Source organism: Equus asinus, chromosome 1, assembly GCF_041296235.1.
Source record: "Equus asinus isolate D_3611 breed Donkey chromosome 1, EquAss-T2T_v2, whole genome shotgun sequence".
Classification (NCBI taxonomy): domain Eukaryota; kingdom Metazoa; phylum Chordata; class Mammalia; order Perissodactyla; family Equidae; genus Equus; species Equus asinus.
In genome coordinates this window covers 185575869-185595928 of record NC_091790.1, presented here as the reverse complement: position 1 = coordinate 185595928, position 20060 = coordinate 185575869, and the positions used below count along the sequence as shown (strand labels likewise).

Sequence of the window (20060 nt, the reverse complement as noted above, 5' to 3'; positions counted from 1 at the left end):
TAGAGTCCAAAGGTTTGGATCCCAGGTGCAGACCTACATGCCACTCATCAAGCCATGCTGTGGTAGAGACCCACATACAAAATAGAGGAAGAACGGCATGGATGCTAGCTCAGGGCAAATCTTCCTCAAACAAAAAGAGGAAGATTGGCAACAGATGTTAACTCAGGGCCAATCCTCCTCAACAAAAAAACCACCCAACTTTTTAATACATAAGAAATAGGAGCCTAGCAAAAGAAAACTTCCTTTCCTAGATTTTTTTTTAAGTATCAAAAATTAAACCAAATAGAGAAATATTAAGTATTCCCACTCAAGTCAGGAACATGACAAAGAGGTCCAATATCTCTACTATTCAACACTATATGGGAGATCTTAGCCAACGCAATAAGGAAAAAATCCACAAATTAAGAAAAAATATCATTTGAAGACATAGCTTATCTACCTAAAAAATTCATGAGAATTAACCAAAAAACTTTTTTAAAGTTTGTATGCAAGGTAAATATACGAAAATCAACTTTCTCTATGCCTATAACAATCAGAAAACATAATGGAAAAAGTCCCCTTTATAATAGTAAAAAAATTTTTAATATCTCAGAATAAACTTTAAAATATGCAAGATCTCTTTAAGAAAATAGAAAATTTTACTTCAGAAGTGAATAAATGAAAGGACATACTGAGTTCCTAGAAGGGAAAACTCAATGTTGCAAACACGTCGATTCCCCTCAAATTAATTTTAAATTTAATGTAATCTCAAAATCCCAAATGGGATATATGCATTTTTTCTTGACATAACTGAACAAGCTGATCTGAAAAAAATTAGTTACACAAGAACATCCAAAATAAAAATAAGAAAATAAACATACCAAAAAGATATAGTAATTATAAGTTTGATATTAGTGAAGACAAAGGAAGGTAAATCATTGGAGAAGAGTGTATCCAAAAATCTCTCCAGGATTCAGAGGAATTAACATAGTATGAAGACAACATTTCATATCAGTAATGATAAGACAGAGTAGAGGTTTTTAATGTGTGATCCATGGGCTCCTGGGGAGCCCCACAACCCTCTCAGGAGATCCCGTGAGGTCAAAACTATTTTTCATAATAAGACTAAGACTTTAACAGCCTTTTTGTAAAAAACTGTACTGGCGTTTGCACTCATGGTACAAAGGCAATGGTGAATAAAACTGCTGGCACCTTGGGAGGGCCATAAAAAGTGGTAGCATAAAAGTGTACTAGTACTCCTTAATATAGTACAAATTGCACTGTATTCTTCATCATCACACATGTGCAGTTAGAAAAAAAGAGACAATTCATTTCAGAATGTCCCTAATTATGCAGTAAAAATTAATTTTAATAAGTACACATTATTATTAAGTACACATCTTTTTAATATTCTATGTGACACAGTAGGAAGAACACATAAAAGACTCTTGCTGCATACCAAATCTCAAGGAAAAGGACCTGGACAGTTGTTTGAGTTGCAAGCTAAAACAGCCATTCATTTCCCCTACTCCCCCTAACAGGATACCACTTCTTAAAAGAAAAGCTGACAGACATCTATGATTATTTAGATTTGGGTATTTGCCAGACATTTACCTGTCATTTCAAGGAAAACAACTGACAGTATTTGTTGCCAAGGATAAAATCAAGCTTTCAAGGGAAAATTAGGATTTTAGAAAATTGGTATCCACCACTATGAGCTGAACTACTTTCCAATATTTAAGACTTTTCTGATGAGATTGGTAGCGATATTAATGAGCGTGATTTTTTTAATATTATATAATGAAATGTTTCGGCATTTGGAAGATCTGCATAACTCAGTGAACCATATTTTCTAAATGACCAACGAATGATGTTACAAAACTATGCATGGATAAAGATTAATTCAAAGTGCAGGACAGCCCAATGGATTTTAATGTAACACTGATACAGTTCAGAGTGAATAATATAACTACCTTGAAGAAACTAACACTTGTCAAGTTTTGAATAAGTATCAAAACAGACTATCAACAATATCTGACACCAGGTCTAATGCTTTCTAAGTCCACTGCTCTTTTTTAGCATACCAGACTCAATGAGGAGCTAAGATGTACTAGGTCAGATGCTTTCCTGTACTGTCATCTAAAGGTGGTTGTGTGAGTGAAGAATAGACACAGGCAGTGTGAATCAGTATTTGGATATATGAAGGACTGTTGGGATGTTTAACATGGCTTTCAGTTTGTATGTGCAAACAAGAAAAATTTCAAAAAGTCTTATACCAACAAATACTAAATTATCATCATCTGGTGTTCATTTCTTTATGTAGCAGTACCATTTAAAAAGTTTATCTACCATATCACAGCAATAATCATCAAGCAGTATAAGTCAGAATAAAATAGGATTCTAAACCCAAGGCCCCAAGAACATAGTCTATAAGTATAACAAGACAAGTAATATTAGAGATCTGAAATTCATTCTCAATTTCCAGGCCCAAGTTCAATAAAATTAGGAGGAAAAAACACTTATTATATCTATTCAAGTCCCATTAAAATGTTCATTTATTAAAACCCTTTTTTTTTCTTTTTTTGGTGAGGAAGATTGGCCCTGAGCTAAGATCTGCTGCCAATCCTCCTCTTTCTGCTTGAGGGAGATTGTCAGTGAGCTAACATCTATGCTAATCTTCTTCTATTTTGTATGTGGGATGCCACCACAGCATGGTTTGATGAGCAATGTGTAGGTCCGTACCCAGGATCTGAACCCATGAACCCCAGGCTGCCAAAGCGGAGCACGTGAACTTAACCACTACGCCACTGGGCTGTCCCCTATTAAAACCTTTTAAGCAACTCTGTTTTAGTGAGATTTCTTCTATAAACCTGACAACCCAAGAGAAATATTTCTACAATAAAATTAGTTCTAATTCTTAACACCCTTCAAAGAACACTGCTGGGAGAAAGGTTAATTAGGAAGTCATCTCACAAGAACATAATCTATATTGCAGATGAAAGAAGAGTATAGTTTTTAACAAACTGAAAGGATATATACAGAATGAGCAGAATGATATACATGCATTTCAAATTTTACCAATGATTTTTGCATTAACAACACTAGTAATGCATATTAGACATACTACGTATTATATGTCAAAAATCTAAATGTGAATTAGAACTCCAAGCACACATTCTTCATTGCCTAACGAAAGATGCCTTTGCTCCCACCTCAAAAAAAAAGATTAGCAACTCCTAATACACATCCCAAGGCTGAGAGTTTGTATCCTAGGATTCAACCGCCAGTTTTCCCCATGGGATAATCAGATACAGATATGATCGGATCAGTGTTTTTCACCCTTTTTCATAAAACGGCAGGCATAGAAAATGACAATATTTTTGTGGCACACAAAGGTACTAGGCTGCAGGCTCCTGCCATTCTAGGATTGACAGAGTCAACATCTCAACACAAAGAAACACATCTGTGGCACATTCAATATGCTTTGGCAGTATCACTTGAGAAGCTCTTTTCTAGATAGCTCAACAGCTAGCTCTTAGAAGATGCTAGTAATTTTAAGGTCAGTTTCTGGGAGAGCCTAAAAATTCAAGATTAACCACTCAGAAAGGGTGCATCTATTCTACTACAGAATTAATGAGCTAAGTACACAAAGCACTTAGCACAGTAACTGGCACATAGTAAGTGCTCAATAAATGTTAGCTATTCTTATTAGCCATTATTACATTATTAATTTTCCTCTTACTAGTGTAGTTTTAAATGTCACCTTTCCATATGCTCTCATGAAGGTCCACCATCGGGGCACTCCCCCAGCCTTGGTACTCAGCTTAGACTTTTAAATACTTCTGAGGATCCAGAATGCAAGCTGAAGCCAGTCAGAGCTAAAGCTTCTCCCTGAAGCTCCCACAATCACCCAGGCTGCAAAAATCCAAAAAGTCCATAGAAGTCCAAGTCATCCCATCTACTAAAAACCAGGACTCCCCCACACTTCTTCCAGGACTCACCTGCCGCCACCTCACCTTGCTAGTTTCCTCATATATCTGTTATCTTGGCTATGAATCAAGATGTAAACTCTTCTAGTCATCTGTAACCAACACCCACATCCCATTCCACTTTATGTTTTCTCTCATCTGATGGAATTTCCCACTAAGGAGTTTTTCCCTTCCAAACCTTTACCTTGCTCTCTCGAATCTGATCTTCCAATTAACTCTCCTTTCTTACTAAATTTCCCTTTTACTTATAGGTGTTACCTGAAACCAGATTTCTTCCTAAGGCCAACTCACAACTTCCACACCAATTCCTGTCAAAGACATCACTCCAACATAGGCTCTTTGCCTTTTTTGCGCCATGAACCCCCTTTGGCTGTTCAGTGAACCCTGTGATCCAATCCCCCTCAGATTTAAATGCATAAAGGAAAATACATAGGATTACAATTGTATTGAAATATAGTGAGAAAAATAATGAAAAAATAATTATGACATAGAAATATATATGCTTTTTTTAGACAAATTAGATAACAAGATCTCGTGGCAGGTCTAATAATTATGATAATTTCAAAGTTATGGTAATATTTTTCACATTGTAATGTGATGGGAAAAATTTATAACTTCTATCTGTGATAAGTAACAAGTACTGCTAATACTACTATGAGTTATTGCCTATATTCATAATTGAAGGAAATGCTAAATACATTTGTTAGAGGTTGAAGAACTCCATCAAGTTCATGATGCCACTTATTAATTCCTATAAATTCCTGTACAACAAACTCAAAAAGTACATATACAAGATCTCTAATGAGGCAAGCAGTTTCCTTGGTGCTTTTGAAATCTGAGGAAACAGAAGACGGTCGCCATCCCCAAGGATTTCACAATCTACCTGAGGAAACAAAACTTACACATTTCACATATTAACAGAGCTCAACATTTGCATGTAGACAGACAAGTTTGTATCCCACCTCTACATTTTACTACCTGTATGGTCTTGGCCCGGTCATTTAACCTCTGGACTTCAGTTTCCTCACGTGTAAAGTGAGTATAATAACATCTACCTTACAGAGTGTTAGGCAGATGCTTCATAAATGATACCTACTGTTATTACTGCTTTAAAGCAAGACAAGCACATACCCAAAAGCATATACCGAACGCTGTATCTTTGACCCATCACTTACTTAGCTATGTAGCCTGGGATACATCACTTGACTTCTACCCTCAGTTTCCTCAACTAAAAAAAGAAAGATTTTATCTGCCAGTATAATCTTCAAATGAGATACCACATGTGAAAGCAGTTACAAACTATCAAAAACAATAAGAACATAAGAAGCTGTAAATAATGATTGTTGAAATAACATGATGATTAAAAATATATTTGTGCATACTCTTTTTCTACAGTACCTAAAATACTACATGTAATAAGACATATAAATGCACAGAGACATTCAAAATAAAATAATTTCCTTCATAAATATGATCTTAAACTAAAATTCAAAAGACTACCACAGATCCACAAACTAGAACAGAACTCGAGAAAATCTCCAATATAGCCACCTACCCTACCATTAGACAGAGAAGGTATTATCATACTCATTTTACACAAAAAGTAACTTAAGAAAGGAAAGTAAGATTTACCTCACGGTCAGTTCAACTATGCTGACACTCTGGATTATCCACAACAGATTTTAAAACCTAACCCTTGCCATACAGTAAAAATGAAAGCTTATTTTCCTTGTTAACAATTTGTGTACAAACTTACTCAAATTTGGTTTAGGCCAAATTTAATGAACAAGCTATATTCATTATAGTGGAAATTATATTTAGATGTCAGTGCATGATTTGGAGATTACCTGCCATTGAGTTAGTCTTGCTTCTGTTTCCCTCCATTACTGTGATAATTGAAGACTGACTATAGAAATTGTTAAGGATAAACTTGTTTTTTAAACAAAGCAAGATCTTTCAAACATATCATTGTAGAACATAAGTGTGAAGTATTCAAACACATTTTTTCTTTTAAGAAAATGCTATCAATTTATCCCACCCAGGTAAACAAATACCTGTGCTAACTCGCCACCAAGAGAGCTACACATCACTCAAGTGCTTTATCAGAATGACTTTTAAAGAAAATATGGTGACAAACTAAAAATACCAACCCAACATACAGACTTTTAGTTTCACATTTTCCTTATATTATTTTCAAAAAAAAACCTTATCAAGAAAATATTGGGAAACAGATGGAAAGCAACCACTGCAGACCACTATTAACATCTTTTTAACAGAAAACTAAGACATATGAAGTTATCTAAATATGAAAAGCCCAAATATCAAGTAAGTTAGTGACAGTTATGTAGAAAGCTCTAGTTAACATTTTGCCTGAATACTGTAAAACTAACCCACCAGGGTCAAGTAAAAGACACTATTTTGCCCTATAATTAAAAGGCCGATAGAAAGGGCTGGAAAGAGGTCCAGTTTCTTGTCTTCAGAGAGCTGAATGTCTAACCGATCCATAAGAGATCTTTGTTCTCTTCTTACAAATTTTTAAGAGAAGGAACTAGGCAACTTCTCTAAACAGACTTTCACTCATACTTCTTCTAAAGAATAATACTAGACGATAGAGAACTATAGAAGCAGTAGTAGATACTTTCCTTCAAAGGAAACTAATGACTGTAGGAAATGAACAAAAAAGCACAAATTAAAGAAATTTTAAAAGAAGAGAGAGAATATTTCATTTTGCATGAATAAGCAAAACAGAAGTTGAATAAGTACTTTAAAACTGTAAGACCTAAATTTATTATATGAAAATATAAGATTTTTCACTGCTTGTACATTTGAAATATAAGACCAGTGAATTTTTAAAGCTAAGCAAGGGTCTGTAAGAACTGGGTGGTCTGCATACTGAGGAAAGAATTATTCATTACTGCAAAAGAAGAAACAACCAAGAGTTAAATTCATTCAAAAAATGTGCTTCATAAATTCTCACAGGAAAACAGGACACAGGTTTTTATTTACAATTATTTATTATAAGAACAGAAACTATAGTTACAAAAGAAAGTAACAGACTGGACAGCCAACTATTCTATAAATAGTTTTCCCTCTATAAGTAGTCTTTATTAAGACTTCAGATACTCTTTTTGCCCAATAGAACTATCTGACTCAATGAAATGAACAGGCCAATTCTTGATATATCAGCAAACAATGACTGTGAAGTACACTGCTTGTTCTAAAAGAGGAGCATTTCTCCCAAGTCAAAACATGGCTTCTGGCTTTTATTATTATTTTTTAAGGGATCTGATTCACTTTCACCTCAATTTTAACATAATATTTTCAAAGGTATGCAACACAGACGGAAGTTAAAGGATTCAAGTCCTCAATTTTCTTACCTTCTAAATAACAAATCTTAAAGGAAAACAAAATAACTGTAAAAATACTAATTTTGAGGAGGCATTACAAATACTTTAAGCTAAAATACTGGGTTAATAAATACAGGCCTTAGGTAGTATTTTTCAAACATTATTTTGCAACTTATTAGAGGGTCATGAAATTAGTTTTATGTGTTTGACCAACATTTCACTAAAAAAAAAAAAGGAATACAAAAGAATAGAATAGAAAATAACCATACTACACTGTATTAAGGAATTCATCAGTATTTGGTTTTAGAATGTTATAATTTTACAACAACTGATAAACCTTTCATAAAACAATCAAGGCAATCAAATCACTTCATCTCATAAAACTCAAGAAATTTTCAAAATGAGAAAATACTTAGGAAAGGTTTCACTTGAAATAACTGTCACTTAGCTACAAATTTATAAAGCAGGGGTTGGCAAACTTTTCTGTAAAGATCCAAACAGTAAATATTCCAGACTTTCTTGGCTATATGGTCTCTTGCAACTGCTCAACTTTGCCTTTGTAGCACAAAAGTAGACACAGACATTTTGTGACCAACCACCATGGCAATGTTCTCATAAAATTTTATTTAAAAAAAACAAGTGGCCTGCACAATTCGGCTCACAAGCTGTAGTTTGCTGACTAATGATATAAAGAATTTATTTCTATCCCAGAATGCTAAAAACCTTACCTATTTTAATGAATCGACAAGGAAACATCTGTTCATCAATTTTATGCTTCAAGGTGAATGTTTCTTTGTTATAATCATTCTTTAGGCCACTGTGAAAAAAAAAAGGTTATCAAATCTGATTTTGTAATTTAGCAAACACACTAAAACACAGATTAATATCATACTCAGATTTTAAGTTTAAACCAATGCTCAAAATACATGACCAATCCAATGTAAAGAAGTAGTTGAACATGAGAATATAGGTCAAAACTTGTACATTCACATCAACTCCATTATAACTGTATTCTCTTAATTATATGAGGGCTAAGGAAAAATGTTCAGTGTTAATTAAAGAACGTGGCTACAGTACATGGAAATGTGTGATAGGACCCAGTGTCCTTAATGTACAACTGAGTATTTCACATAAAATATTCACGCAGTAAGAAAATTAAAACACAATTCACACACATATCTTACAACTTAGAGCCAAGTATTAGAATTTGTCAAAGAATTAAGTTATTTAATTCTCATTGAGAAGCCAATGTTTCTTTTAAAGATCATCAAATTTTCAAAGACAATCTTACTCTGTTAGTTTAATAGCATCCACCTTATCCTAAATAAAAATAAATCCTATCACCTCTCTACTTAAACAACTGAAAGTGACACACACACTTATGGAAAAGCCACTTACCCTCAAGTTGCCTTATGTCCTGAAATACTTTCATGACTTAAATCAAATGCAAATAATATTTATATATTTAAGTATTGTTCTAATGGGACACACCATGTCATAAATAGATTCTAAAATTCCATAGCTTTATTTGTCCATTCCTTTGGCTATCTGATTTTTCACTATGTAGGGGACAAACTAACACCTTCATTCCTGGTGGTCTATGTTGTTAAAACTCAAATTTACTGAGCTGCTTCCAAGTGGTAAGCACTGAGCTAGGTGCAATCATTTACTTTTTCTTTTTTTAGTCTACAATTTATAAACTCCCAGAATATTACTTCTGGATTAGGGCAATCAATCTTAATGTTTTAGATAGAGTCTATATTTTTATAGCAAAGATTCTGATTAAGGCTTTTAATTAAACTATTTCTAAAGTCATTAACAGTTCAAAAACAAGACTGAAAAATAAGAAGTAAGAAAAAAACAAAACATTTTATCCTTTCTTCTTTGGTAACAATATTTAACTAGTATCTGGTGGTTAAAAAAAAAAGCTGACTCAAGCCACAATATTAAAATAAGGCACTAGAAATAGAATAGTAGAAATATTCTTTTCTCCCCTGAAAAACTAAATCATGTACATTTAGCTACAAAAAGACTAAGACTGCAGCTTGTTTAGAAAACAACTCTTTCCTCCTCATAATCATAACTCACCTGGACAATAGTTCTGTCATATTTTCTTCATTCATTCCACCAAAGACTTTAAATTTCTTCAAATTGCAGACATGAGTTTTTTCATATTTTCCAAATGTGATATTCTGGACTATAGCAGGCCTTTCAAGCTTCAGAATCAAGTACTACAAAAAGGAACAACCAAATTATATCCCCCTCCATTTAAAACAGATAGTCTGACAACTTTAAAAGTTAAAATTTTGGACAGTTACACATAAGGTCCATCCTGTCCATCCTGCACTGAGAAGTTTCTCTTTTTTCCTAATGCTAAAGAATAGTACACAACAGCCTTATATAGGCTACCACAACACCAGCACTTTTTCCCAGGAAACTACATCACCCTGAACACTGTAGACGAGGAGGGAAAAAAAGGCTAGAAAGATAACGTCTAATCCAGGAACAGCATTCAATAAAAGACATAACAGACGATGAATAAACTGCTGAATAACAGAAGATTCAAATGCAAAAGAAACAATTACATATTCCGACTGACTACACTTCAATAGCAAATTCAATGGTCAAAATCAGTGGAAAATTTTAAACCTAGAAACAGAGATTTACTAATCACTCCTGCCAATTTTACAAATTAAAAAACCCAGACCTACTATAGATATGTCTAATGGAGCTCAAGTTTTTCTATTATACACAGGATAAAATGGGATCAGCTAATTAGGGAACACATTTTACATTTTGCAGAATGTTTTCAATTATAAAAATTAAGAAGGAAACTACCACTGGTTGAATTCATGGGGAAAAAGGTATTTAGAAAAACAATTCAGAAGTTTTGTTTGAGTGACTTCATGCTTCATAATAATGGGTAATACAGGTGATAACAGTGATTAGAATGAAGTTCGTGGCCCTAACTTCATATTATACATAAAATTAACTCAAAATGGATCAAAACTCATCCAAAATCAATCCCTTAAGATCAAAGACAAACATAAGAGCTAAAACTATAAAATTCTTAGACAAAAATAGGAATAAATCTTCATGACTTTGGATCTGGTAATGGAATCTCAGATATGCTTGCACCAAAAGTACAAGCAATAAAATACAAAATAATTCAAACTCAATCGAAATTAAAGTTTTGTGCATCAAAGGACAGTATCAAGAAAGTAAAAAGACAACCTACAGAATGGGAAAAAATATTTGCAAATAATATATCTGATAAGGGTTTAGTATCCAGAATAAATAAAGAATTCTTACAACTTAACAAAAAAAAGACAAACAACCTGATTTTAAAATGAGTGAAGGATCTTAATAGCTCTTTCTCCAAAAGAGATAAACAAATGGCCAACAGGCACATGAAAAGATGTTCAACATCATTAGTCATTAGGGAAATGCAAACTAAAACCAAATGAAATAGAACTTCATATCCACTAGGATGGCTACAATCAAAAAAACAGAAAATAGCAAGTGTTGACAAGGATGCAAAGAAACTGGAACTCTCATACATTGCTGGTGGGAACGTAAAATGGTGCAGACAATGCAAATCATAGTTTGGCAACTCCTCAAAAAGTTAAACACTGAATTACTATATGATCCAGACATTCTATTCCTAGGTATATAATAAAAAGAAGCGAAAAAAGGTATTTAAACAAATACTTTAGCATGAATGTTCAGAGCAGCACTATTCACAATGGCCAAAAGGTGGAAACAACCCAAATGCCCATCAACTGATCAATGAACAAAGAAAAAGGGAATATTTCTATAGAAATGGAATATTATTCAGCCATAAAAAGGAATGGAGCACTGATACATGCTACAACATGGATGAATCTCAAAAACAAGCTAAATGAAAGAAGTCAGACACAAAAGGTGATATATTGCATAATTCTATTTACACAAAATATTCAGAAGGGGTAAATCCATGCAGGCAGAAAGCAGATTAGTGGTTGCCAGGAGCTTGGTTAAGGGGAGCAAGTAGAGACTTCTTAATTGGTACCAAGTTTCCTTATGGGGTGATGAAAATATTCTGGAGCTAGACAGAAGTGGTAGTTGCACAACAGTGTGAATGTACTAAATGCCACTGAACTGTGCACTTTAAAATGGTTAGCTATATGTTATGTTACGTGAATTTTACCTCAATAAAATGAAAGAATGAAGCCGGTGGTGACATGGAAGATGATGATGATATAACTACAGCTAATATTTTGTGAGCACCAATTCCCTTGTCTGGCACATTGCTCAGATTTCTACATGCACTGTCTCATTTTAGTAGGAGTAGGAGGAATAGGAGTAGTATTTTAATAACAATAATCATCTTCTTCATCCTCACTTTAGAGATAAAGAAATTCTGGCTTAGAAAGGCTAAATAACTTGACTATAACACAGCTAATAAATGGCAGAGCTGAGATTAAAAATCAGTCACTCAGACTCTGGTTGACACTGTTGACTGGTTGACCCAAACTCCATTCCCAGCCCAGTTCTTCCTAGCCACCTTCCAGCCAAGGGTAGATATGACAAAATTCTGGTCAATGAGACGCAAGCAGAGGTTTGCTGTGGGCTAACTTTTGCTTTCTGAAACAAATGCTACCTCTTTGCTATTTTTAACAGTTACAGCTCCACAACCACTGTGCAACAACGAAAAAAAAAGATCAAGAGAATCTCAGAGATAGCCATCTGTGAGCCACTCAACTTCCACCAGCAGCTGCCTAACTTGTTTTCATGGGGGTCGGGGGATGATGCTATTTGTTTAACCCACTGTAATAGGACTTTCTGTTATTTGGAGCTAAAAGCATTCTTACTGACTCACTAATCCCAAAGCCAAAGCTTTAACCACTACATGATAAAAACTGTTTAGGTTTATATACTGTTTACACTCTTACGCAGCTATCAAAACATCTTTATTATAGAAATTGCCACAAGAAAATTGAGATTGCTATTCTTAAACCATTAATGCTTTTTATCCATATCAAATTAATAGCTGTGGTAATATGATTTTTGGTAATTCAAAATTTCTTAAGAATACAACTGTATATTAGAGAACAAACTATACAGCTAGGCAAGGGAGTATTCACATCTTTATCTTTCTCATTAACTCACACTCCCTCCCAACCCCTTCTCCTCCTTTCTTTCTTTAGTAATCCTTTAAGGTCTCAGTTTAGATGTCAACTTTCCCTGACAAGTGGTTATTTAGGTACAGTGTTATAACTAGTAAAAACAGGTCTTCATATAATCTGTTGTACACCATCCATCACCCCATACACACCTCTAAATCCAACAGAAAGTATCTGTGTATATACACATTAATTTTATCAGTAACCAAATAGGATTTTTATTATTAAAAAGTTACATAAGTAAAATGTAAAATCTCTAATCTAACGGTCTGATAGAAATACATCTTAGGCAAAAATTTTAATGTTTAAAATGTTTAATGTTTATGACTTTATTGATAAGTTTTATAATTTCCATTTTTCCAACTCTTGAGCATTGATGCTGAGCAGTGTTACTATTAAACACTGTTTTCCCATAGTTAAATAGGTTTCCCTTTATTTTTAATTTGGAGAAATAACTGCTATAGATTTAGTAATAGAAACTATAAAGAAATAAATAAAACATTAAGAATGAACATTTTAGAAAAACTATTTTGGAAACTACATATCAACCTTTAAACTCTGGATATGTGGGTATTAATATATTAATTTTAAAATAAAACATAATGAACCACAATCTCTTTACCAAGGGAAGGCACGAATAGAAGATCAAAGAACTATTCCAATGGTTCTTAATTTAGCCACAGAATTAGAGGAATGAAAAAAAAAAAAACAATGTTCAAAACGTCTTCACAATTTTAGCCTAGAGAGATTTTTTCAACGTGAGAATATAATTTTAAATATCATTTTTAATCATTTAAATAATTACAATTTATAGGAATAAGGAAGATATAAAGAAGGAAAACATGATGGGGGAGCTAGTAGTAGTAGGACTTCCTTTAGAGCTTTAGATGCATCTCCGAGTAAAAGTGTCTCCAAGGAGCTGAGTCTTAAAAGATGAGACAGAGTACATTAGCTTCCTCAGGCTGCCATAACATATTCCCAAAAACTTGATGGCTTACAACAAGACAAATTTATTCTCTTACAGTTCCAGAGGCCAGAAGTCCAAAATCAAGCTGTCAGCAGGACTATGTTCCCTCCAAGGGCTCTAGGAGAGGATTCTTCTTTGTCTCTGCCAGCATCTGCCAGTGTTCATTGGCTTGTGGCAGCATAATTCTACTCTTTACCTCCATCTTCATATGACCTTCTTCCGTGTGTCTCTCTGTGTCCTCTGTCTTTCTGTGTCTAACAAAGACACTTTCATTGGATTTAGGGCCCAGGCTAATCAAGGATGATCTCACCTTAAGATTCTTAACTTAATTACATCTGCTAAGACCTTTATTTCAAATAAGGTCACATTCTGAGTGTCTACTTATCTTTTTCAGGGGGGACACTTTTCAACCTACTACACAGAACTAGTCGGGCAAAAAAGCTTAGGAGAAAACGAGTTCTAGGAACTGTTAAAAGGCCAGCATGGTTGAAGCCTAGTAACGGGGAGAACGGTATATGTTGAGACTTAAGAGACAGGCAGTCACCAGATCATGCAGGGTATTCTATGCCATTATGGAGTGTGAATTATAAATGTGATGGGATCTATTAAGCACAATGAAAACCAAAATCTGCTTAACACACACACACATACAGTCTGCTTTGTAGAGAATGGATTAGAGAAACTGGCAGACTAGTTAGAATGCTGTTAGAATAATTCAGGCAAGAGATGAGATGAAGGAGACTTAGATTAGGATGGTATGGAGATGGAGAGAATTAGACAGTTTTGACATAAAATTTGGGGAAAGAATGGATGGGATTTAGTGATAGGTGGATGTAGGGAGGGGAGAGAAAGGTATCAAGGATGATGACCTAGTTTCTAACTCAAATAACAGGGTAATTGGGAACATCACTTACTCTGATGGGAAGGACTGGTAAAGAAATAGGCAGCATGAAAATGAGACTAGAAAAGTCCAGATGGTAAAGAAATAGGCAGCATGAAAATGAGACTAGAAGAGTCCAGATCATATATCTCTGTATGTCTCAGACTGTGTAATAAATCATCCCAGTGTCTTAAAACAACAGTGATTTATGACTTCTCAAGATTCTGTGGGTTCAATGGACAATTCTTTCAATGGTATCTCCTGGACTCACTGTAGCTGTTTCAGCTGGTAGGTTGGCTGGGGGGCTATACTTATTTGGGGTGGTGGGTGGGGAAGCTAGACTTAGTTGAAATCATTGGGCCTCTCCATTTAGGCTTTTATTCTCAAGGAGGCTAGATGGGCTTTCTGCAGAGCACAGTGGTCTCAGAGTTCCAAGATAGAGGGAGCAGAGGCTACAAGGCCTCTTGAGGCCTTGATTAGAAGTTGCAATAATACTTCCATAGAATCTTCTACTGGTTAACTCAAGTCATAAGGCCAGCTAAGATTCAAAGGGTAGAAGAATAGACTGTACCTCTTGCTGGAAGGAGTTGCAATGTATGACCATATTAAGAAATTTGGACTCTATTATAGGAGGAGCAGAGAAACATAAAAGGGTTTTAAGGTGTGGAGCAATAACAACAAAAAAATTCAATACTCTTCGGGACTAGAAACTCTCAGAAAACTACAACTAGAAGGAAATGCTCTCAAACTGATACAGGAGAGCTATGAAATATCCATAGCCAACATCATACTTAATGAAGACTCCTCCTAATATTAGGACAGAAGGAAAGATGGGGCTAGGGGGAGTCACAGAAGGGGAGAAAATACTTGCAAATCATACATCTGATTAAAAAAACTTATAAACATATAAAGACTCACAAAATTCAATAATGAGAAAACAAATTTTTAAATGGACAAACCTTTTGAATAGACACTCCACCAAAGAACATTTAGAGAGGTAAACAAGCATATGAAAAGCGAGTCAACATCACTAATCATTTTTAAAATGCAAATTAAAACCATAAAGACTTGCACATTAATTTTCAATGTCTCTTTAATTGTAATTGCCAAAAACTGGAAAACAATCCAATGTCCCTCAACAGGTAAGTGGATAAACAAACGGTTATGTCCATACAAGAGAATTCAGCTAGGCAACAAAAATGGATGAAGTTTTGATGCAAACTACAACATGGATGAACGTCAAAATAATCACTTTGGAATTCTTAGACTCTTATAACCTCCCAAAGCTGAATCAAGAAGAAATAGAGAATCTGAACAGACCAATCACAAGGAAAGAGATTGAAACAGTAATCAAAAGCATCCCAAAGAATAAAAGCCCAGGACCAGATGGCTCCCCTGGGGAATTCTACCAAACTTTCAGAAAGGATTTAATACCTATCCTTCTCAAGCTATTCCAAAAGATTAGGGAAGACGGAACGCTTCCTAACACATTCTATGAGGCCAACATCACTCTGATACTAAAGCCTGACAAGGACAACACAAAACAGTAAAACTACAGGCCAATATCGCTAATGAACATAGATGCAAAAATCCTCAACAAAATATTGGCAACCGGAATACAGCAATACATCAAAAAGATCATACATCACGATCAAGCAGGATTCATACCAGGGACATAGGGATGGTTCAACATCCACAAATCGATCAATGTGATACACTATATTAACAAAATGAGGAATAAAAACCACGTGATCATCTCAATAGACACAGAGAAAGCATCAGACAAGATCCAACATCCATTTACGATAAAAACTCTTAACAAAATGGGTATAGAAGGAAATTACCTCAACATAATAAAGGCCATATACAACAAACCCACAGCTAACATCACACTCAATGGGGAAAAACTGAATGCCATCCCTCTGAGAACAGAAACAAGACAAGGATGCCCACTATCACCACTCTTGTTCAAGATAATAGTGGAGGTTTTGGCCAGAGCAATTAGGCAAGAGAAAGGAATAAAAGGAATCCAAATAGGGAGTGAAGAAGTGAAACTCTCACTGTTTGCAGATAACATGATCTTATATATAGAAAACCCTACAGAACCCATCAGAAAACTATGAGAAATAATTAACAACTACAGTAAAGTTGCAGGGTACAAAGTCAACTTACAAAAATCAGTTGGATTTCTGTACTCTAATAATGAACTTACAGAAAGAGAACTCAAGAATACAATTCCATTTACAATCGTAACAAAAAGAATAAAGTACCTAGGAATAAATTTAACTAAGGAGGCGAAGGACTTAAACAATGAAAACCATAAGACATTATTGAAAGAAATAGATGATGACATAAAGAGATGGAAAGACATTCCATGCACGTGGATTGGAAGAATAAATATAGTTAGAATGTCCATACTACCCAAAGCAATCTACAGATTCAGTGCAATCCCAATCAGAATCCCAATGACATTCTTCACGGAAATAGAACAAAGAATCCTAAAATTCATATGGGGCAACCAAAGACACCGAATTGCTAAAGCAATCCTGAGAAAAAAGAACAAAGCTGGAAGCATCACAATCTCTAACTTCAAAATGTACTACAAAGTCATAGTGATCAAAGCAGCATGGTACTTGTACAAAAACAGACATATAGATCAATGGAACAGAACTGAAAGCCCAGAAATAACACTGCACATCTACAGACAGCTAATCTTCAACAAAGGTGCCAAGAACATACGATGGAGAAAAGATAGTCTCTTCAATAAATGGTGTTGGGAAAACTGGACAGCCACATACAAAAGAATGAAAGTAGACCATTATCTCACACCACACACAAAAATAAACTCAAATTGGATCAATGACTTGAAGATAAGTCCTGCAACCATAAAACTCCTGGAAGATAATATAGGTAGTACACTCTTTAACATCGAACATATAAAGGATCTTTTCGAATATCATGTCTTCTCAGACAAGGGAAACAAAAGAAAAAATAAACAAGAGGGAGTTCATCAGACTAAAGAGCTTCTGCAAGGCAAAAGAAACTAGGATCAAAACAACAAGCCAACCCACCAACTAGGAAAAAATATTTGTAAATCATATGTCTGACAAGGGGTTAATCTCCATAATATATAAGGAACTCACAGAACAATAAAAAAAAAAAACAGCCAGATAAAAGAATGGGCAGAGGATATGAACAGACATTTTTCAAAGAAGGATATACAGGTGGCCAATAAACACATGAAAAGCTGTTCAACATTACTAATCACCAGGGAAATGCAAATTAAAACTAGACTAAGGGGCCGGCCCCATAGTCGAGTGATTAAGTTCCCATGCTCCGGTAGCCCAGGGTTTCGCCAGTTTGGATCCTGGGCGTGGACATGGCACCGCTCACTAGGCCATGCTGAGATGGCATCCCACATAGCACAACCAGAGGCACTCACAACCAGAATATACAACCATGTACCAGGGGATTGGGGGAGAAGGAAAAAAGAAAACTAGACTAAGATACCACCCTACGCTTGTTAAAATGGCTATAACCACTAAGACTAAAAATAACAAATATTGGAGAGGGTGTAGAGAAAAGGGAATCTCATACACTGCTGGCGGGAATGCAAACTGGTGCAGCCACTATGGAAAACAGTACGGAGAGTCCTCAAAAAACTAAAAACAGAAATACCATATGACCCAGCTATCCCACTACTTGGTATCTACCCAAACAACTTGAAATCAAAAATCCAAAGTAACAAATGTACCCCTGTTGTGTTCATTGCAGCACTATTCACAATAGCCAGGACATGGAAACAATCCAAGTGCCCATCAACTGATGACTGGATAAAGAAGATGTGGTATATATATATACAATGGAATACTACTCAGCCATAAAAAAAGACAAAATCATCCCATTTACACCAACATGAATGGACCGGGAGGGAATTATGCTAAGCGAAATAAGCTGGAGTGAGAAAGAGAAACACCAGATGATTTCACTCATACGTGGAATATGAACAAACACATGGACAAAGGAAACAGTTCAGTGGTTACCAGAGGAAGAGGGGTGGAAGGTGGGCACAGGGGCTGAAGGGGAGCACTTATGTAGCAACAGACAAGAAATAATGTACAACTGAAATTTCACAACGATGTAAACTATTATGAACTCAAATAAGAAAAAATAAAATAATCACTTTGGGTGAAATAAGTCAGGCAAAAAAATGCATATTATATTTCTTCATTTATATAAATTCCTAGAAAATGCAAATGAATCTATAGTGAAAGAACAGTGGTTGCCTAGAGATGAAGGATGGAGGCAGGTGGGAGGGATTAAAAGGAGACATAGGAAACTTTTGGGATAACAGATGTTTAGTTTTTTTTTTTAAAGATTTTATTTTTTTCCTTTTTCTCCCCAAAGCCCCCCAGTACATAGTTGTATATTCTTCGTTGTGGGTCCTTCTAGTTGTGGCATGTGGGACGCAGCCTCAGCGTGGTTTGATGAGCAGTGCCATGTCCGCACCCAGGATTCGAACCAACGAAACACTGGGCCGCCTGCAGCGGAGTGCGCAAACTTAACCACTCGGCCACAGGGCCAGCCCCCAGATGTTTAGTATTTTAAGTGCGGTGGTATTTTCAAGGGTGAACACATATGTCAAAACTTATCAGAGGATGGCCCCACGGCCAAGAGGTTAAGTTCGTGTGCTCCACTTCAGCGACCCGGGGGTTCACAAGTTCAGATCCGTGGCGCGGACCTACACACCGCTCATCAGGCCATGCTGTGGTGGCATTCCACACAGAAGAACTAGAATGACCTACAACTAGGATATACAACTATGTACTGGGGCTTTGAGAGGAAAAAAAAAAGAGGATGACTGACAACTCTCACCAAAAAAGCATACTTTAAAAAAAAAGTATCAAATTGCACACTAAAAATGTTAAGTTTATTGTATGTCAATTACATCTTAATAGCTGTTTAAAAAATAACAGAAGTTAGTGTTAAGAAAATGAATAAACAAGTCACAGACTGCGAGTAAATATTTTCTATACATAACTAACAAAGAATCCAGAATATATATAAACAACTACAACTTAGTAATAAAAAAGCAAACAACCCTATTTTTTTTATTGAGTCAAAGAATTCACAAAAAAGATAAATGAACAGCCAATAAGCAAATGGAAAAAAGTACTTAATATCATCAGTCATCAGGGAATTATAAATTTAAACCACTTCACACCAACAATAATCACTAAAATTAAAATGGGTGTCAATACCAAATGTTGGTGAGGCTGTGAAGCAACTAGCAGTCTGATAATTTCAAATAAAGTAATATATTTCTACCTTCTAATGCAGCAATTCTACTTCTAGATAGTTACCCAAAATAATCGAAAATATGTATTATTTTAAAAATCTTATAAAAGAATGTTTATATAAGCTTTACTCATAATCAGCAAAAACTGAAACAATGCCAATGTCCATAAACAGGAGAATGGATAAACAAAGTGTGGTATATCCACAGAACAGAATGGTATTCTGTAATGAAAAGAAATGAAATATTGATGCATGCAACAACATGGATAAACAGCAAAAACACTCTGAGCATAACAAGCCATATACAAAACAGTATATATATACACACACACACTATATGACTCCATTTATATTAAATTTTAGAATTGACAAAACTAATCTATGGCAAAAGAAATCTAAAGCCTCTGGATGGAGGGTGAGAGTTAAGGATTCACT

At 35.0% G+C, this 20060-nt stretch overlaps 1 protein-coding gene across 20 annotated transcripts in view; it reads right to left on the bottom strand.

Moving 5' to 3' along the window:
* MKLN1 (muskelin 1) overlaps positions 1-20060 on the bottom strand; it is a 311721-nt gene that overhangs the window by 98363 nt on the left and 193298 nt on the right. For 19 of the 20 annotated variants that reach the window (XM_070513561.1, XM_070513567.1, XM_070513597.1 and 16 more), the window contains 2 exons: positions 9404-9546; positions 8044-8132 (listed from right to left, as the gene is read on the bottom strand). The exons of the other annotated variant lie outside the window; for it this stretch is intronic. In XM_070513561.1, coding sequence (XP_070369662.1) covers positions 8044-8132; positions 9404-9546 — 232 coding nt within the window. The remainder of the gene's footprint in view (positions 1-8043; positions 8133-9403; positions 9547-20060) is intronic. 20 annotated transcript variants of the gene reach the window in all.